Below are 22,192 nucleotides of genomic sequence, written 5' to 3'. Positions count from 1 at the left end.
ATTAAGTGCAGTGTAAAATGGCTGTGAAACAACGTGTGCATTATTTCGCTCAGGCTGCAGTGGCAGTCCTGTGTAAGAATTGTCTGAGCTCCCTATGGGTGGCAAAAGAAATGCTGCAGCCCATAGGGTTCTCCTGGAACCCCAATACCCTGGGTACCTAGATACCATATACTAGGGAATTATAAGGGTGTTCCAGTGTGCCAATTAGAATTGGTAAAAATTGTCACTAGCCTATAGTGACAATTTTAATGGCAGAGAGAGCATAAGCACTGAGGTTCTGGTTAGCAGAGCCTCAGTGACACAGTTAGTCACAAAACAGCTGTTTTAGGTTTAGCATCTTCTGACAACTTAATCTGCCGATACCCCGCAGTTAAGTCAAAAGTGCTTAGATACTTGGCAGAAGCCAGTGTATCTCTTAGCTCATCTGCCCTGGGCATAGGGTGAGCATCAGTTTTGGTTACTTGATTGAGACCTCTGTAGTCAACACAAAACCTGATTTCCTTTTTACCATCTTTACTGTGAGGTTTTGGGACAAGCACCACTGGGTTACCCATGGGCTTTCAGAAGGATCAATGACTCCTAGATCCAACATTTTCTGAACCTCTTGTTTTATGCAATCCCTGACATGGTCAGTGTAGGAAAGTACCATCTTGCCTGGCATGTTACCCCCATATTTCACTGTATATATGTTGTTTTAGTGTATGTGTCACTGGGACCCTGCCAGCCAGGGCCCCAGTGCTCATAAGTGTGGCCTGTATGTGTTCCCATTGTGATGACTAACTGTCTCACTGAGGCTCTGCTAACCAGAACCTCAGTGGTTATGCTCTCTCTGCTTTACAAATTGTCACTAACAGGCTAGTGACCAATTTCACCAATTCACATTGGCATACTGGAACACCCTTATAATTCCCTAGTATATGGTACTGAGGTACCCAGGGTATTGGGGTTCCAGAAGATCCCTATGGGCTGCAGCATTTCTTTTGCCACCCATTCGGAGATCTGACAATTCTTACACAGGCCTGCCAGTGCAGCCTGAGTGAAAGAACGTCCACGTTATTTCACAGCCATCTACCACTGCACTTAAGTACCTTATAAGTCACCTATATGTCTAACCTTCACCTGGTAAAGGTTGGGTGCAAAGTTACTTAGTGTGTGGGCACCCTGGCACTAGCCAAGGTGACCCCACATCGTTCAGGGCAAATTCCCCGGACTTTGTTAGTGCGGGGACACCATTACACGTGTGCAATATACATAGGTCACTACCTAGGTATAGCGTCACAATGGTAGCTCCGAACATGGCCATGTAACATGTCTAAGATCATGGAATTGTCACCCCAATGCCATTCTGGCATTGGGGAGACAATTCCATAATCTCCCGGATCTGTAGCACAGAACCCGGGTACTGCCAAACTGCCTTTCCGGGGTCTCCACTGCAGCTGCTGCTGCTGCCAACCCCTCAGACAGGCTTCTGCCCTCCTGGGTCCAGGCAGCCCTGGCCCAGGAAGGCAGAACAAAGGATTTCCTCTGAGAGAGGGTGTGACATCCTCTCCCTTTGGAAATAGGAGTGATGGCTGGGGAGGAGTAGCCTCTCCCAGCCTCTAGAAATCCTTTGATGGGCACAGATGCTGCCCATCTCTGCATTAGCCAGTCTACACCGGTTTATGGATCCCCCAGCCCTGCTCTGGCGCGAAACTGGACAAAGGAAAGGGGAGTGACCACTCCCCTGACTTGCACCTCCCAGGGGAGGTGCCCAGAGCTCCTCCAGTGTGCCCCAGACCTCTGCCATCTAGGAAACAGAGGTGATGCTGGCACACTGAACTGGTCTGAGTGGCCAGTGCCATCAGGTGACATCAGAGACTCCTTCTGATAGGTTCTTACCTTTCTTACTAGCCTATCCTCCTTCCTGGTAGCCAAACCTCCTTTTCTGGCTATTTAGGGTCTCTGCTTAGGGGAATTCTTGAGATACCGAATGCAAGAGCGCATCAGAGTTCCTCTGCATCTCGCTCTTCACCTTCTGCCAAAGGATCGACCGCTGACTGCTCGGGACGCCTGCAAAACTGTAACAAAGTAGCAAAGATGACTACTGCAACCTTGTATCTCTTCATTCTGCCGGCTTTCTCGACTGTTTCCTGGTGGTGCATGCTCTGGAGTAGCCTGCCTCCTTCTTGGACCAGGAGCTCTGACGAAATCTCCTGTGGGTCTACAGAATCTTCCCCCTGCAACCGCAGGCAACAAAAGACTGCATCACCTCTGTCCTCTGGGACCTCTCTCAGCACGATGAGCGTGGTCCCTGGAACTCAGCAACTCTGTCCAAGTGACTCCCACAGTCCAGTGACTCTTCAGTCCAAGTTTGGTGGAGGTAAGTCCTTGCCTCCCCACGCTAGACTGCATTGATGGGTACTGCGTGATTTGCAGCTGCTCCGGCTCCTGTGCATCTTCCAGGATTTCCTTTGTGCAAAGCCAAGCCTGGGTCCCCAACACTCTAACCTGCAGTGCACAACCTTCTGAGTTGTCCTCCGGCGTCATGGGACTCCTTTTCCTGACTTCAGGTGGACTCCCGTTCACTCCTCTTCTAAGTGCCTGATCCGGTACTTCTGCGGGTGCTACCTGCTTCTGTGAGGGCTCCCTGACTTGCTAGGTGCCCCCTTTGTCTCCTCATCCAAGTGGCGACATCCTGGTCCCTCCTGGGCCACAGCAGCATCCAAAATCCCTAACCGCGACCCTTGCAGCTAGCAAGGCTTGTTTGCAGACTTTCTGCATGGGAAAACCTCTGCAAGCGTCTTCACGACGTGGGGCATCCATCCTCCAAAGGGGAAGTTCCTAGAATTCTCTGTTCATGCAAAACACCAAGCTTCTTCCATCCGGTGGCAGCTTCCTTGCACCCTCAGCTGGCATTTCCTGGGCTCCTGCCCACTCTCGACACTGTCGCGACTCTTGGACTTGGTCCCCTTATATGTCTAACCTTCACCTGGTGAAGGTTGGGTGCAAAGTTACTTAGTGTGTGGGCACCCTGGCACTAGCCAAGGTGCCCCCACATCGTTCAGGGCAAATTCCCCGGACTTTGTGATTGCGGGGACACCATTACACGTGTGCACTATACATAGGTCACTACATATGTATAGCGTCACAATGCTAACTCCGAACATGGCCATGTAACATGTCTAAGATCATGGAATTGTCACCCCAATGCCATTCTGGCATTGGGGAGACAATTCCATGATCCCCCGGGCCTCTAGCACAGAACCCGGGTACTGCCAAACTGCCTTTCCATGGTCTCCACTGCAGCTGCTGCCAACCCCTCAGACAGGTTTCTGCCCTCCAGCGGTCCAGGCAGCCCTAGCCCAGGAAGGCAGAACAAAGGATTTCCTCTGAGAGAGGGTGTGACACCCTCTCCCTTTGGAAAAAGGTGTGATGGCTGGGGAGGAGTAGCCTCCCCCAGCCTCTGGAAATGCTTTGATGGGCACAGATGCTGCCCATTCTGCATAAGCCACTCTACACCGGTTTAGGGATCCCCCAGCCCTGCTCTGGCACGAAACTGGACAAAGGAAAGGGGAGTGAACACTCCCCTGACAAGCACCTCCCAGGGGAGGTGCCCAGACCTCCTCCAGTGTGTCCCAGACCTCTGCCATCTTGGAAACAGAGGTGTTGCTGGCACACTGGACTGCTCTGAGTGGCCAGTGCCATCAGGTGACGTCAGAGACTCCTTCTGATAGGCTCTTACCTTTCCTACTAGCCTATCCTCCTTCCTAGGCAGCCAAACCTCCTTTTCTGGCTATTTAGGGTCTCTGCTTTGGGGAATTCTTGAGATACCGAATGCAAGAGCTCACCAGAGTTCCTCTGCATCTCCCTCTTCACCTTCTGCAAAAGGATCGACCGCTGACTGCTCAGGACGCCTGCAAAACCGCAACAAAGTAGCAAAGACGACTACTGCAACCTTGTATCGCTTCATCCTGCCGGCTTTCTCTACTGTTTCCTGGTGGTGCATGCTCTGGGGGTAGTCTGCCTCCTTCTTGCACCAGGAGCTCTGAAGAAATCTCCTATGGGTCGACGGAATCTTCCCCCTGCAACCGCAGGCAACAAAAGACTGCATCACCGGTCCTCTGGGTCCCCTCTCAGCACGACGAGCGTGGTCCCTGGAACCCAGCAACTTTGTCCAAGTGACTCCCACTGTCCAGTGACTCTTCAGTCCAAGTTTGGTGGAGGTAAGTCCTTGCCTCCTCACACTAGACTGCATTGCTTGGTACCGCGTGACTTGCAGATGCTCCGGCTCCTGTGCACTCTTCCAGGATTTCCTTTGTGCACAGCTAAGCCTGGGTCCCCGACACTCTAACCTGCAGTGCACAACCTTTTGAGTTGTCCTCCGGCGTCGTGGGACTTCCTTTTCTGACTTCGGGTGGACTCCAGTTCACTCCTCTTCTAAGTGCCGGATCCGGTACTTCTGCGGGTACTGCCTGCTTCTGTGAGGGCTCCATGACTTGCTGGGCACCCTTTCTGTCTCCTCACACAATTGGCGACATCCTGGTCCCTCCTGGGCCACAGCAGCATCCAAAAACCCTAAACGCGACCCTTGCAGCTAGGAAGGTTTGTTTGCGGTCTTTCTGCATGGGAATACGTCTGCAAGCTTCTTCACAACGTGTGGCATCCATCCTCCAAGGGGGAAGTTCCTAGACCTCTCCGTGCTTGCAAAACACCAAGCTTCTTCCATCCGGTGGCAGCTTCCTTGCACCCTCAGCTGGCATTTCCAGGGCTCCTGCCCACTCTCAACACTGTCGCGACTCTTGGGACTTGGTCCCCTTGTCTTACAGGTACTCCGGTCCGGAAATCCACTGTTGTTGCTTTGCTGGTGTTGGTTTTCCTTGCAGAATCCCCCTATCACGACTTCTGTGCTTTCTGGGGGTTGTAGGTGCACTTTACACCTACCTTACAGGGTCTTGGGGTGGGCTATTTTTCTAACCCTCACTGTTTTCTTACAGTCCCAGCGACCCTCTACAAGCTCACATAGGTTTGGGGTCCATTCGTGGTTCGCATTCCACTTTTGGAGTATATGGTTTGTGTCCCACGATGCCAGAGGACAACTCAGAAGGTTGTGCACTGCAGGTTAGAGTGTCAGGGACCCAGGCTTGGCTGTGGATGAAGGAAATCCTGCAAGAGTGCACAGGAGCCGGAGCAGCTGCAAATCACACCGTACCCAGCAATGCAGTCTAGCGTGGGGAGGCAAGGACTTACCTCCACCAAACCTGGACTGAAGAGTCACTGGACTGTGGGAGTCACTTGGACAGAGTTGCTGAGTTCCATGGACCACGCTCGTCGTGCTGAGAGGGGACCCAGAGGACCGGTGATGCAGTCCTTTGTTGCCTGCGGTTGCAGGGGGAAGATTCCGTCGACCCACGGGAGATTTCTTAAGAGCTCCTGGTGCAAGAAGGAGGCAGGCTACCCCCAGAGCATGCACCACCAGGAAACAGGCGAGAAAGCCGGCAGGATGAAGCGATACAAGGTTGCAGTAGTCATCTTTGCTACTTTTTTGCATTTTTCAGGCGTCCTGAGCAGTCAGCGGTCGATCCTTTAGCAGAAGGTGAAGAGGGAGATGCAGAGGAACTCTGATGAGCTCTTGCATTCGGTATCTGAAGACTTCCCCAAAGCAGAGACCCTAAATAGCCAGAAAAGGAGGTTTGGCTACCTAGGAGGGAGGATAGGCTAGTAACACAGGTAAGAGCCTATCAGAAGGAGTCTCTGACGTCACCTGCTGGCCCTGGCCACTCAGAGCAGTCCAGTGTGCCAGCACACCTCTGAATCCAAGATGGCAGAGGCCTGGGGCACGCTGGAGGAGCTCTGGGCACCTCCCCTGGGAGGTGCAGGTCAGGGGAGAGGTCACTCCCCTTTCCTTTGTCCAGTTTCGCGCCAGAGCAGGGATGGGGGATCCCTGAACCGGTGTAGACTGGCTTATGCAGAGATGGGCGCCATCTGTGCCCATCAAAGCATTTCCAGAGGCTGGGGGAGGCTACTCCTCCCCAGCCCTGACACCTTTTTCCAAAGGGAGAGGGTGTAACACCCTCTCTCTGAGGAAGTCCTTTGTTCTGCCTTGCTGGGCCAGGCCTGGTTGGACCCCAGGAGGGCAGAAACCTGTCTGGGGGGTTGGCAGCAGCTGCAGTGAAACCCCGGGAAAGGCAATTTGGCAGTACCCGGGTCTGTGCTAGAGACAGAATAGCATTGGGGTGACAATTCCATGATCTTAGACATGTTACATGGCCATGTTCGGAGTTACCATTGTGACCCTATACATAGGTAGTGACCTATGTATAGTGCACGCTCGAAATGGTGTCCCCGCACTCACAAAGTCCGGGGAATTTGCCCTGATCAATGTGGGGGCACCTTGGCTAGTGCCAGGGTGCCCACACACTAAGTAACATTGCACCCAACCTTCACCAGGTGAAGGTTAGACATATAGGTGACTTATAAGTTACTTAAGTGCAGTGGTAAATGGCTATGAAATAACGTGGACGTTATTTCACTCAGGCTGCAGTGGCAGGCCTGTGTAAGAATTGTCAGAGTTCCTTATGGGTGGCAAAAGAAATGCTGCAGCCCATAGGGATCTCCTGGAACCCCAATACTCTGGGTATCTCAGTACCATATACTAGGGAATTATAAAGGTGTTCCAGTATGCCAATGTGAATTGATGAAATTGGTCACTAGCCTGTTAGTGACAATTTGGAAAGCAGAGAGAGCATAACCACTGAGGTTATGGTTAGCAGAGCCTCAGTGAGACAGTTAGTCATCACACAGGGAACACATACAGGGCACACTTATGAGCACTGGGGCCCTGGCTGGCAGGGTCCCAGTGACACATACACTAAAACAACATATATACAGTGAAATATGGGGGTAACATGCCAGGCAAGATGGTATTTTCCTATACCTATATGCTCACATTGCAATCTATTGTAACTTTACACTGCTTGCATTACTTCTGTTTGCTATTACTGCATATTGTTGGTATTGTGTACATATATCTTGTGTATATTTGGCATCCTCATACTGAGGGTACTCACTGAGATACTTTTGGCATATTGTCATAAAAATAAAGTACCTTTATTTTTAGTATATCTGTGTATTGTGTTTTCTTATGATATTGTGCATATGACACCAGTTGTATAGTAGGAGCTTTGCATGTCTCCTAGTTCAGCCTCAGCTGGTCTGCTATATGTAGGAGGCTGGACTGGCTTGTAGTGAGTACCAAGGGGTACTTGCACCTTGCACCAGGCCCAGTTATCCCTTATTAGTGTATAGGGTGTCTAGCAGCTTAGGCTGATAGATAATGGTAGCTTAGCAAAGCAGCTCAGGCTGAACTAGGAGACGTGTGAAGCTACTACAGTACCACTTAGTGTCATATGCACAATATCATAAGAAAACACAATACACAGTTATACTAAAAATAAAGGTACTTTATTTTTATGACAATATGCCAAAGTATCTTAGAGTGTACCCTCAGTAAGAGGATAGGAAATATACACAAGATATATATACACAATAGCAAAAATATGCAGTATAGTCTTAGAAAACAGTGCAAACAATGTATAATTACAATAGGATGCAATGGGGAAACATAGGGATAGGGGCAACACAAACCATATACTCCAAAAGTGGAATGTGAACCACGAATGGACCCCAAACCTATGTGACCTTGTAGAGGGTCGCTGGGACTATTAGAAAATAGTGAGAGTTAGAAAAATAACCCTCCCCAAGACCCTGAAAAGTGAGTGCAAAGTGCACCAAAGTTCCCCTAAGGACAAAATAGTCGTGTTAGAGGGAGAATGCAAGGAAAACACAAATCAGCAATGCAACAACGATGGATTCCTGTCTGAAGGTACCTGTGGAACAAGGGGACCAAGTCCAAAAGTCACAAGCAGCTCGGAGATGGGCAGATGCCCAAGAAATGCCAGCGGTTGGTGCAAAGAAGCTCTTACTAGGCTGAAGAACTGTGAATACTGCAGGAACGACAAGGGCTAGAGACTTCCCCTTTGGAGGATGGATCCCCCACGCCTTGGAGAGTCGTGCAGAAGTGTTTTCCCGCCGGATGGACGCCAACAAGCCTTGCTACACGCAAATCGTGCGTTTGGCGTTTTTGGACGCTGCTGGGGCCCAGGAGGGACCAGGAGGTCGCAAATTGGACCTGCAGAGAGAGGGGACGTCGAGCAAGACAAGGAGCCCTCACTGAAGCAGGTAGCACCCGGAGAAGTGCCAGAAACAGGCACTACGAGGATGCGTGAAACGGTGCTCGCCGAAGTTGCACAAAGGAGTCCCACGTCGCCGGAGACCAACTTAGAAAGTCGTGCAATGCAGGTTAGAGTGCCGTGGACCCAGGCTTGGCTGTGCACGAAGGATTTCCGCCGGCAGTGCACAGGGGCCGGAGAAGCTTGCAAAGTCGCGGTTCCCAGCAATGCAGCCCAGCGAGGTGAGGCAAGGACTTACCTCCACCAAACTTGGGCTGAAGAGTCACTGGACTGTGGGGGTCACTTGGACGGTGTCGCTGGATTCGAGGGACCTCGCTCGTCGTGCTGAGAGGAGACCCAAGGGACCGGAGATGCAGCTTTTTGGTGCCTGCGGTTGCAGGGGGAAGATTCCGTCGACCCACGGGAGATTTCTTCGGAGCTTCTGGTGCAGAGAGGAGGCAGACTACCCCCACAGCATGCACAAGCAGGAAAACAGTCGAGAAGGCGGCAGGATCAGCGTTACAGAGTTGCAGTAGTCGTCTTTGCTACTATGTTGCAGGTTTGCAGGCTTCCAGCGCGGTCAGCGGTCGATTCCTTATCAGAAGGTGAAGAGGGAGATGCAGAGGAACTCGGCTGAGCTCATGCATTCGTTATCTAAAGTTTCCCCAGAGACAGAGACCCTAAATAGCCAGAAAAGAGGGTTTGGCTACCTAGGAGAGAGGAAAGACTACTAACACCTGAAGGAGCCTATCACAAGGAGTCTCTGACGTCACCTGGTGGCACTGGCCACTCAGAGCAGTCCAGTGTGCCAGCAGCACCTCTGTTTCCAAGATGGCAGAGGTCTGGAGCACACTGGAGGAGCTCTGGACACCTCCCAGGGGAGGTGCAGGTCAGGGGAGTGGTCACTCCCCTTTCCTTTGTCCAGTTTCGCGCCAGAGCAGGGGCTAAGGGGTCCCTGAACCGGTGTAGACTGGCTTATGCAGAATTGGGCACATCTGTGCCCAACAAAGCATTTCCAGAGGCTGGGGGAGGCTACTCCTCCCCTGCCTTCACACCATTTTCCAAAGGGAGAGGGTGTCACACCCTCTCTCAGAGGAAGTTCTTTGTTCTGCCATCCTGGGCCAGGCCTGGCTGGACCCCAGGAGGGCAGCTGCCTGTCTGAGGGGTTGGCAGCAGCAGCAGCTGCAGAGAAACCCCAGGAAGGGCAGTCTGGCAGTACCAGGGTCTGTGCTACAGACCACTGGGATCATGGAATTGTACCAACAATGCCAGGATGGCATAGAGGGGGCAATTCCATGATCATAGACATGTTACATGGCCATATTCGGAGTTACCATGGTGAAGCTACATATAGGTAGTGACCTATATGTAGTGCACGCGTGTAATGGTGTCCCCGCACTCACAAAGTTCAGTGAATTGGCTCTGAACAATGTGGGGGCACCTTGGCTAGTGCCAGGGTGCCCTCACACTAAGTAACTTTGCACCTAACCTTTACCAGGTAAAGGTTAGACATATAGGTGACTTATAAGTTACTTAAGTGCAGTGTAAAATGGCTGTGAAATAACGTGGACGTTATTTCACTCAGGCTGCAGTGGCAGGCCTGTGTAAGAATTGTCAGAGCTCCCTATGGGTGGCAAAAGAAATGCTGCAGCCCATAGGGATCTCCTGGAACCCCAATACCCTGGGTACCTCAGTACCATATACTAGGGAATTATAAGGGTGTTCCAGTAAGCCAATGTAAATTGGTAAAATTGGTCACTAGCCTGTTAGTGACAATTTGAAAGTAATGAGAGAGCATAACCACTGAGGTTCTGGTTAGCAGAGCCTCAGTGAGACAGTTAGGCACCACACAGGGAACATATACATGCACACCAATGAGCACTGGGGCCCTGTGTGACAGGGTCCCAGTGACACATTCATATAGGCCACAAACCTATGAGCACTGGGGTCCTGACCAGCAGGATCCCAGTGACACATAACAACCATACTGAAAACATAGTGTTTTCACTATGAGCACTGAGGCCTAGCCATCAGGATCCCAGTGAGACAGTGAAAACAGTGACAAACACCCTGACATACACTCACAAACAGGCCAAAAGTGGGGGTAACAAGGCTAGAAAGAGGCTACCTTCTCACACAACCCCCCCCCAAACGAAGGACAATAAGGCTAACCTTGGCCAGTTGAGACTTTATTGTCTAAGTGGTGATAAGTAGAGAGTAGCTCTGCAATAGACTGGTTACTCCCTTTATCATCCACTATATGGTTACTTCCCTGTGGGGATGTAAACCACCCTGTTTGAAGTTTTTTAGCTAAGCAACAATGTGAAGATGTATTTTCAGAGTTTCTATCAGTAAGTTTTAGTTTAGAGCAGTGGGAATTGTCCACTGAACCTATTTGTAGTGATGGAAATGCCAGACAGGGATGCTGTCTCAGAAAAGCCATAGCTGGGCAAAAACTTTGTCCATCTGGCTGGAAGAGAGAACAGGGATGCTGTTTCTCTTGAGTTGGAGCAGGGCAGGGATGCTGTCCTATCAGCTCCACACTAGGGCAGGGATGCTGTCCTAAGTGTTGTGAGGCAGTGCAGAGTTTCTGCACTAAAGTTTCTCTGGGAGGGTTGGAGGGATGCTCCATGTTAACTAAAATGGTGCTCTTTTTCTCACCAATGTTAGTTATCCCACAGAGAGGTACTTCTACCTCAGGGAGTCCAGCTTTGCCAGCTGATGATTCCCTTGGAACAGGTGCCACCCTAGGAGAGGTTTCTCCCACCACAGGAATAGTATCCTGAATGGTAGGGTGGTTAGGGGATACTGTGATACCCTTTTTACCTGTTGATGGAGAGGGATCCTGAGTTTTCAGGCCTTCTCTCCTTTGCTTTTTCATTTCACTTGAAATGAGAGGGAACAATTCCTCAGGGATGCCCAGCATGGCTGCATGGGCATAAAACTCTACATCAGCCCAACCTGAGGCCTCTAGGTCATTACCTAAGAGACACTCTACAGGCAAGCTAGGTGATACCACCACCTGCTTAGGGCCAGTAACTCCACCCCAACTAAACTGAATTATAGCTAAGGGAAGAAACTTAGTGGAGTTATGGACATCAATAATCTTATACTGTTGTCCAATGATGTGTTGTTCAGGAGGCACTAGGTTTTCAGTCACCAAAGTGAAACTGGCACCTGTGTCCCTGTAGGCCAAGGCCTCAACACCATTTATTGAAACTGTCTGCCTGTACTTATCCATTGTAAGGGGACAAGCAGCCAGTGTGGCAAGGCCAATGCCACTAGGTGTGACAGAAACTGTCTTGGGACTGATTACATCAGTTTCCACTATGGACCCATAAGTGAACCCAACTACACCCTTTGCTTGACTGTTGCCAGCAGTCCCACCACTAGTACCACTACTGCTAGGGGCACTAGAGCTTGATGTATTAGTGGTGGTAGGCTCAGGGGGTTTACCTGGACAGGACTTATCCCCTGGCCTATGGCCTCTGTTTTTACACACAAAGCACCAAGGCTTTTTAATGTGTGCAGGTTGGGAAGAAGAGGAAGAATTTGTTTTATCCCCACCCTCTGAAGAGTGTTTAAGATTTGAAGTGGGATCTTTGGTTTTACCCTTATCCCCATGCTTATCTTGAGATTTTTCACCATCTTTCTTCTTATTGCCATCTTTGTCACCCCCTGTATGAACTTTTCTGTTCACCCTTGTTCTGACCCATTTGTCTGCCTTCTTTCCCAATTCTTGGGGAAAGGTCAGATCAGAGTCTACCAGGTACTGGTGCAACAAATCAGACACACAATTATTAAGTATATGCTCTCTCAGGATTGTGTTATACAGGCTTTCATAATCAGTAACTTTACTGCCATGTAACCACCCCTCCAAGGCCTTCACTGAATGGTCAATAAAATCAACCCAGTCTTGTGAAGACTCCTTTTTGGTCTCTCTGAACTTTATCCTGTACTGTTCAGTGGTTAAGCCATAACCATCCAGGAGTGCTTTCTTAAGAACTGTAAAATTATTGGCATCATTTTCTTTCACAGTAAGGAGCCTATCCCTACCTTTTCCACTAAATGATAGCCATAGGATAGCAGCCCACTGCTTTTGAGGGACATCCTGTACAGCACAGGCCCTCTCAAGTGCAGCAAACCACTTGTTAATGTCATCCCCCTCCTTATAAGGGGGAACTATCTTGTGCAGATTCCTGGAATCATGCTCTTTTGCAGGATGACTATGGGGAATACTGCTGCTGCCACCATGGGTATCTAAACCCAACTTCTGTCTTTCCTTCTCTAATTCTAAAGACTGTCTATCCAAATCCAGCTGTTGCTTCTTGAGCTTCAGTCTGGTTTGTTCCACTCTCAATCTATTGAGCTCCCTTTCTAACAATCTGTCATCAGGGTGGGTGGGAGGGACATTTCTAGATACAGAGGTATGATGGGAATGAACAGAAGGAGACCTGTCCCTTACAGAGGGCACCCTAACAGCTTGGCTACCAGTATAATGTGAGAGCACACCATCAGTATGGTGTGATTCAACCTCTGTACCAACTATGCTAGACTGTCTAGTAATGGGCAGGCTGAGAAGTTTCTTTCCTGAACCTTTTCCTGGGGGAGTCCCTGGATCAGATTGAGAACCATTAGCTACTTTTTCACCAGATTGGGCACTTATGGCCTTATCCTGTACTCTAAGCATATTAATTAACAGTTCTAAGGAAGGATTCTTCCCTACACTCAAACCTCTCTCTCTGCAGAGACTCCTTGCTCCTTTCCAGCTAAGGTGATCCTTCTCACAATCATCATATGAACAGACATGACATCATATGAACTGGAAAAACAGGAACAAACTACATCTGAACATTTACAGCTGTGGCGTGCAGAGGACACGCCCTTGACATGAACAGACACTGCCATCACATAAAAGACACAACCCTCATGATGTAATACAATCACCCTGTGCACAAACACATCATGTAAACTGGAACATTCTTCAGATGCATGAACACAGCCATCATATCAGTAGCACAACCATTGTGTGAACTGGAACAACCATCATCTGAACAGGCACACTCATCTTATGAAGAGGAAAAACCATCATATGAACACAAAACAACATGAAGGACAGACATCACGTAACAGACACAACCATCACATAAAGAGGTACAATCAAATATGAACAGGAAAAACCATTATATGAACAGACAACCATCTGATGAGTAAACACAACCATCATATGTGCAGTTAAAATGCTCCTGTGAACGGGCACATCCATCACTGACCAGGAACATCTGTCATATGAACAGAACATCCATGCAAAGCGACAAACATCAGACGAGCAGACAGAATCATACAGACACACATCACATAAACAGAAACAACTGTAAAAGGAACAATCATCATATCATCAATCATATGACCTGGTACAACCATGAATACACAGACAAAACCACCACATGAACAGGAATAGCCATCATATGAACAGGCACCATCATAAAATGAACAGACACAACCTTCATTGATGAAGCACAAACATGCCATGCACAGACAGACTCATCATATGAAAAGGGACAGCCATCAAATGAACAGGAGCAACCACCACATGGATACACAAACTCAACAACTGGACAGAAGTGACGATCATATCAACAGAAGCAGCAATCATATGAACTAGCACCTCCACCACAAGCACACCTGTCACATGCACAAGCAAAACTATAATTTGATTATACACAGGAACAAAAATATGCATCATATAAGAGGAAACTATTATCATATGACCAGGCACAAGCATTACTTGCACAGATCCTACCACCATCTTCAGAGAGACACAGGTGCAACTGTTACACGTACAGATACAACCACCACCCTCAGAGAGACACAGGTTCAACCATAACAGGCACGGATACAACCTCCACTTGCAGAGAGACCCAGGAGCAACCATTACATGCACAGATACAACCACCAAATGCAAACAGACCCAGACGCAACCATTACATGCACAGATGTAACCACCACCTGCAAAGAGACACAGGCGCAACCGTTACATGCACAGATGTAACCACCACCTGCACAGAGACACAGGCACAACTGTTACACACACACATACAGCCACCTCCTGCAGAGAGACACAGGTGCAACCATAACAGGCACGGATACAACCTCCACTTGCAGAGAGACCCAGAAGCAACCATTACATGCACAGATACAATCACCGGACGCAGACAGACCCAGACGCAACCATTACACGCACAGATGCAACCACCACCTGCAAAGAGACACAGGCGCAACCGTTACATGCACAGATGTAACCACCACCTGCACAGAGACACAGGCACAAGTGTTACACACACACATACAGCCACCACCTGCAGAGAGACACAGGCACAACACATTACATGCACTTGTACAAGCACCACCTGCAGAGAGACACAGGGACAACTGTTACACACATACAACCACCATCTGCAGAGCGCCTCAGACGCGAGCATTACATGCACAGATACAACCATCACCTGCAGAGAGACGAAGATGCAATCATTACACACACAGATCCAACCATCACCTGCAGAGATACACAGGTGTAACCATTACATGCGTGGATACATCTACCTGGAGAAAGACCCAAGCGCAACCACTATACTCACGGATACAGCTACAACCTGCAGAGCGACCCAATCACAATCATTACACGCACAGAAACAACCACCACCTGCAGAAAGACACAAGCACAATTGTTACATGCACAGATACAACCACCACCTGTAAAGAGACCCAGGCACAACGTTACATGCACAGATACAACCACCACCTGCAAAGAGACCTGGGTGCAACCATTACACCCACAAATACAACCAGCATCTGTGGAGAGACACAGAGACAACCATTACATGCACAGATACAGCCACCACCTGCAAAGAGACCCAGGCAAAACCGTTACACGCACAGATACAACCACCTGCAAAGATACCGAGGTGCAACATGTTACACGCACACATACAACCACCACCCACAGAGAGAGGCAGGTGCAATTGTTACATGCACAGATCCAACTACCATCCTCAGAGAGACACAAGCGCAAATGTTACATGCACAGACACAACCACCACCTGCAAAAAGACATAAGAGCAACCGTTACATGCACACATACAACCACCACCTGCAGGGAGACACAGGTGCAATCATTACACACATACAACCACCACCTGCAGACCACCTGCAGAGAGACCTAGGCGCAACCATTACATGTACAGATACAACCACCACCTGCAGAAAGACACAGGCACAATCGTTACATGCACAGATACAACCACCACCTGCAAAGAGACACAGGCGCAACAGTTACACACACAGATACAACCATCACCTACAAAGAGACCCAGGTGCAACCGTTATACACACAGATACAATCACCACCTGCAAAGAGGCCCTGGCACAACGTGTTACGTGCACACGTACAACCATAACCTGCAAAGAGAACCAAAGACAACGAGGCATATCACTTTACATGCAAGCATACACCCACCATAGAGATCTCTTGGTGCCCCAATATCCTGGGTACCTAGGTACCATATACTATGGAATTATAAGGGTGTTCCAGTATGCCAATTGAAATTGGTAAAAGTGGTCACTAGCCTATAGTGACAATTTTAAAGGCAGAGAGAGCATAAACACAGAGAGAGGCAGGTGCAATTGTTACATGCACAGATACAATCACCACCTGCAGAGAGACACAGGTGGAACACATTACACACACACAGATACAACCACCACCTGCAGAAAGACAAAGGTGCAACCATTACACAGACAGATACAACTACCATCGGCAGAGAGACACAGGCGCAACCATTGCATGCACCAAAACAACCACAACAAGCAGCGAGACACAGACACAACAATTACACACACAGTTACAAACACCACCCGCAGACAGACAGTCATCGTATGAACAGAAACATTCTTTAAATGAAGTGGGGCAATAGTCAGATGAACAAGCAGAACCAGTGCAAGCCCAGATACAGCCTGAAATGCAAATCCAAAGCCTTACATTCCCAGCTGCAAATTCCAGCCACAGTCTTCAGATGCCAAAGTACGAGCCTCATAGGCTTAGCTGCAGCCATTAATTGTCCAGATAAACATTACAAGGCAGATTTATTATGGTTGCGCTGTGCTGCACAAAGGGGTTGAAAGCAGTGCACAGCCACATTTACTAAAATGCTGCCTTCCGCTGCTGTCACCCCCTGTGCTTGGACACAAACAAGCTCCTAGGGCCACTCATTACCTTTGCACCAGGGCACATAGGGGTATGTGCAGTTTAGCATAGGATTTGTACTGGATATTTACTCAAAAACATGTGCCAAGGCAAATTCTTAAACATTTCACACGCCATTGCCTTACTCTGCACCAGGGAGGCGTTCCTTGGGCATTGCTGTGGGTTTTCACGTGCAACACCCATGGATTTTGACACATCCCCAGATTTACGAGAGCCTGTAAGTCTGGGGTTGCTCCAAAACCTTATACCTCCAGAGGTGAGGGGTAGCAAGGAGAAATATGTTTTATTTCTCTTAGTTTTTTCTTCTTTCTACATGTGCTGCATTCTGCAGCACCCATACAAAGAGGAAAACACATCTCTGGATTGTTTTTGTACAGGAAGGTGCCAGTGGCCATTTGAGGATTCTGACCAGGTACATTCTGGGAATTGTAGTCCCAACTCCCAAGGAGCAACTCAGAGCTTCTGGAGCCTTGGATCAAGTTGGGGACACTTCAATGACCCAAAAAGGACCTCTGGAATAAGATCCAGAAGTCTGGGGACATTTGGAACAACTGTTATAAACAGTCCCCTAAACTGAACAGTTGCATTTGTGGGAGTTGTAGTCCCAGACCCCAAGAGGCAAACCACAGCCTCTGAACCCTTGGCTGGTGATGTGGACCACATTCCTGCATCAAGAAACACTTGTAAGTGTAACAGTGCTACATCACAGGTGGCCTGAACTCGGGACTTTATCCCTGTCCAGTGTGACCTTTTTTTTTTTAACCCTTTGAGCGATTGTTGCTAGTTGCTTTCTAGTTCTGCTAGAAAACATTTATTCCTTAAAAATGTATATCTCCGGTTCCCCTTATCCGATTTTAATTGTTTTAGTGTCATTTTAAAGAAACAAATATACTCAATTTTTATAGATTGGTGTTGGATTTTTATTATGTTTTGTGTTTTACTTATTTACTGTTTTGTGATTTTTAAATGCTTTACACACTTGTCTCCCAAGTTAAGCCTTGTCGCTCTTGCCAAGCTACCAAAGTTGAGTGGGGATTAATTTATTGAGAGCTGACTGGACCCAGTGGGGGTTAGTGACCTATTGCTAAGTGTAGGTATTTACCCGACCTTACCAATAATACAATTTCCAACATTTACTTTAAAAGCAGCAAGCAAGGCAGGCCTGCCTTAAAAAATGACACTGGGCACCTCAGCAGTGCACGTATGGGTGCACAACCTTTGCTGGGGTCCCTAAAGCTACATGCCCTACCATAGACTAGGGACGTATAGGTACAATGACATAGCCAATTATAATTAGCCTAATTTGCATACTCATTTTACACAGAGCAGGGGCCCTGGGACTGGTTAGCAGTACCCAGGGCACCATCAGAGTCAGGAAAACAACAGCAAACAGTGAAAAATGAGGGCAAAAAGTTAGGGGACGTATGCACTAAGACCAGTTTTCTCACATACACACAGGTAGAATTTGATATATATAGGTACAGCCTCATATACACAGGTACAGCCTAATATACACAGGTACAGCCTCATATAAACGGGTACAGCCTCATATACACAGGTACAGCCTCATATACACAGGTGCAGTCTCATATGCACATGTACAGCCTCATATACACAGGTACAGCCTCATGTAAACAGGTACAGTCTCATATGCACAGGTACAACCTAATATACACAGGTATAGCCTTTATATACACAGGTGCAGTCTCATATACACATGTACAGCCTCATATACACAGGTGCAGTCTCATAAACACAGGTACAGCCTAATATACAAAGATACAGCCTTATATATACATGTTCAGCCTCATATGTACATGTTCAGCCTCATATACACATGTACAGCCTCATATAAACAGGTTGCAGTCTCATATACAGAGGTACAGTCTCATATGCACAGGTACAGCCTAATATACACAGATACAGCCTCATATACACAGGTTGCAGTCTCATATACAGAGGTGCAGTCTCATACACACAGGTGCAGTCTCATTTACACATTTTTCAAAAGTAGAGCATTTTCTAGGAAGCCTGCAATGCAATCCTATGGAGGAAAAAAAAGACAGCAATCAAAGTAGAGTGCAACGACTTACAGGACCAATCTCCTGGACTTATGGGGCTTTTGGGGCAAGGCCCAAGGCCACACGAACAGGTCACCTCAGGAGTGTGAGAGGACGGTTCTGGCCATCTGGTTTTGTAGGAGGCTGGCCTGGCTTGTAGTGGGTACCAGAGGTACTTACACCTTGTACCAGGTCCAGTTATCCCTTATTAGTGTAGAAGAGGTGTTTCAAGCAGCTTAGGCTGAACTAGGAGACATGTAAAGCTCCTACTATACCACTGGTGTCATATGCACAATATCATAAGAAAACACAATACACAGATATACTACAAATAAAGGTACTTTATTTTTATGACAATATGCCAAAAGTATCTCAGTGAGTACCCTCAGTATGAGGATAAGATATATACACAAGATATATGTACACAAACCAAAATTAGGTAAGTAATAGAAAGAAAAGTAATGCAAAGAGTGTAGAATTACAATAGATTGCAATAGAAGCACATAGGTATAGGGGCAACACAAACCATATACTCCAAAAGTGGAATGCGAACCATGAATGGACCCCAAACCTATGTGAGCTTGTAGAGGGTCACGGGGACTGTAAGAAAACAGTGAGGGTTATTGAAATAGCCCACCCCAAGACCCTGAAAAGTAGGTGTAAAGTGCACCTATAACCCCCCAGAGAGCACAGAAGACATGATAGGGGAATTCTGCAAGGAAGACCAACACCAGCAATGCAACCAAAGTGGATTTCTGGACCTGAGTACCTGAAAGACAAGGGGACCAAGTCCAATAGTTGCGACAGTGTTGAGAGTGGGCAGGAGCCCAGGAAATGCCAGCTGAGGGTGCAAGGAAGCTGCCACTGGTTGGAAGAAGCTTGGAGTTCTGCAAGAAAGAACAGGACTAGGAACTTCTCCTTTGGAAGAACGATGTCCCACGTTGCGATGAAGCTTTCAAAGGTGTTCCCATGCAGAAAGACCGCAAACAAGCCTTGCTAGCTGCAAGGGTTGTGGTAGAGGTTTTTGGGTGCTGCTGTGGCCCAGGAGGGACCAGGATGTCGCCACTTGGAGGAGGAGACAGAGGGGGCACCCATCAACTCAGGGAGCCCTCACAGAAGCAGGCAGCAACCGCAAAAGTGCCCGCGAAGTCTCAAAAGGGAGTCCCACGATGCCGGAGGACAACTCAGAAGGTTGTGCACTGCAGGAAGGAGTGCCGGGGACCCAGGCTTGGCTGTGCACTTAGGAAATCCTGGAAGAGTGCACAGGAGCCGGAGCAGCTGCAAATCACATGGTACCCAGCAATGCAGTCTAGCGTGGGGAGGCAAGGACTTACCTTTACCAAACTTGGTCTGAAGAGTCACTGGACTGTGGGAGTCACTTGGACAGAGTTGCTGAGTTCCAGGGACCACGCTCGTCAGGATGAGAGGGGACCCAGAGGACCAGTGATGCAGTCTGTCGGTGCCTGCGTTAGCAGGGGGAAGATTCCGTCGACCCACAGGAGATTTCTTTGGAGCTTCTGGTGCAAGGTGAAGGCAGGCTACCCCCAGAGCATGCATCACCTGAAAACAGTCGAGAAAGCCGGCAGGATTAGGTGCTACAATGTTGCAGGTAGTCGTCTGGCTACTTTGTTGAGGTTTTGCAGGCGTCCTGAGCAGTCAGCGGTCGATCCTGTGGTAGAAGGTGAAGAGGGAGATGCAGAGGAACTCTGGTGAGCTCTTGCATTCGTTATCTGAAGAAGTCCCCAAAGCAGAGACCCTAAATAACCAGAAAAGGAGGTTTGGCTACCAGGTTAGGAGGATTGGCTACCAAGAGAGGTAAGAGCCTATCAGAAGGAGCCTCTGACGTCACCTGCTGCCACTGGCCACTCAGAGCAGTCCAGTGTGCCCCCAACACCTCTGGTTCCAAGATGGCTGAGGTCTGGGACACACTGGAGGAGCTCTGGGCACCTCCCCTCGGAGGTGCAGGTCAGGGGAGTGGTCACTCCCCTTTCTTTTGTCCAGTTTCTCGCCAGAGCAGGGCTGGGGGATCCCTGAACCGGTGTAGACTGGCTTATGCAGAGATGGGCACCATCTGTGCCCATCAAAGCATTTCCAGAGGCTGGAGGAGGCTACTCCTCCCCAACCCTTCACACCTATTTCCAAAGGGAGAGGAGGCTCCTCACAGTAAAAAGTAAAAAACCAGGTGGTCAAAAAGCAAAAAATCAGGGCAGACCTGTAGGAAAGTACCATCTTGCCTGGCATGTTACCCCCATAATTCACTGTATATATGTTGTTTTAGTCTGTGTCACTGGGACCCTGCCAGGCAGGGCCCCAGTGCTCATAAGTGTGCCCTGTATGTGTTCCCTGTGTGATGCCTAACTGTCTCACTGAGGCTCTGCTAACCAGAACCTCAGTGGTTATGCTCTCTCTGCTTTCCAAATTGTTACTAACAGGCTAGTGACCAATTTCACCAATTCACATTGGCATACTGGAACACCCTTATAAATCCCTGGTATATGGTACTGAGGTACCCAGGGTATTGGGGTTCCAGGAGATCCCTATGGGCTGCAGCATTTCTTTTGCCACCCATAGGGAGCTCTGACAATTCTTACACTGGCCTGCCAGTGCAGCCTGAGTAAAATAACATCCACGTTATTTCACATTACCACTGCACTGAAGTAACTTATAAGTCACCTATTTGTCTAACCTTCACCTGGTGAAGGTTGGGTGCAAAGTTACTTAGTGTGAGGGCACCCTGGCACTAGCCAAGGTGTCCCCACATCGTTCAGGGCAAATTCCTCGGACTTTGTGAGTGCGGGGACACCATTACGCGCGTGCACTATACATAGGTCACTACCTATGTATAGCATCACAATGGTAACTCCAAACATGACCATGTAACATGTCTAAGATCATAGAATTGTCACCCCAATACCATTCTGGTATTTGGGGGACAATTCCATGATCCCCCGGGTCTCTAGCACAGTACTCGGGTACAGGCAAACTGCCTTTCCTGGGTCTCCACTGCAGCTGCTGCTGCTGCCAACCCCTCACACAGGTTTCTGCCCTCCTCGGGTCCAGGCAGCCCTGGCCCAGGAAGGCAGAACAAAGGATTTCCTCTGAGAGAGGGTGTTACATCCTCTCCCTTTGGAAATAGGTGTAATGGCTGGGGAGGATTAGCCTCCCCCAGCCTCTGGAAATGCTTTGATGGGCACAGATGCTGCCCATCTCTGCATAAGCCAGTCTACACCAGTTTAGGGATCCCCCAGCCATGCTCTGGCGCGAAACTGGACAAAAGACTGCACTCCCCTGACCTGCACCTCCCAGGGGAGGTGCCCAGAGCTCCTCCAGTGTGCCTCAGACCTCTGCCATCTTAGAAACAGAGGTGTTGCTGGCACACTGGACTGCTCCGATTGGCCAGTGCCATCAGGTGACGTCAGAGACTCATTCTGATAGGCTCCTACCTTTCTTACTAGCCTATCCTTCTTCCTAGGTAGCCAAACCTCCTTTTCTGGCTATTTAGGGCCTCTGCTTTGGGGAATTCTTCAGATACGAATGCAAGAGCTCACCAGAGTTCCTCTGCATCTCCCTCTTCACCTTCTGCCAAAGGATCAACCGCTGACTGCTCAGGACGCCTGAAAAACCGCAACAAAGTAGTGAAGACGACTACTGCAACCTTGTAT

The 22,192-nt window shown here is 48.8% G+C and overlaps 1 protein-coding gene across 1 annotated transcript in view; it reads right to left on the bottom strand.

Moving 5' to 3' along the window:
• Nucleotides 1-22,192, bottom strand: part of LOC138296948 (NXPE family member 1-like) — a 366,294-nt gene that overhangs the window by 110,824 nt on the left and 233,278 nt on the right. The window contains exon 6 of the mRNA XM_069236467.1: nucleotides 15,569-15,665. Within this exon, the coding sequence (XP_069092568.1) occupies nucleotides 15,569-15,665 (97 nt within the window). The remainder of the gene's footprint in view (nucleotides 1-15,568; nucleotides 15,666-22,192) is intronic.

The sequence above is a fragment of the Pleurodeles waltl genome, chromosome 5, assembly GCF_031143425.1.
Source record: "Pleurodeles waltl isolate 20211129_DDA chromosome 5, aPleWal1.hap1.20221129, whole genome shotgun sequence".
In the NCBI taxonomy this organism is placed as follows: domain Eukaryota; kingdom Metazoa; phylum Chordata; class Amphibia; order Caudata; family Salamandridae; genus Pleurodeles; species Pleurodeles waltl.
Note: the sequence above shows the minus strand (reverse complement) of the source record. Positions and strands in the feature narration are given on the sequence as shown.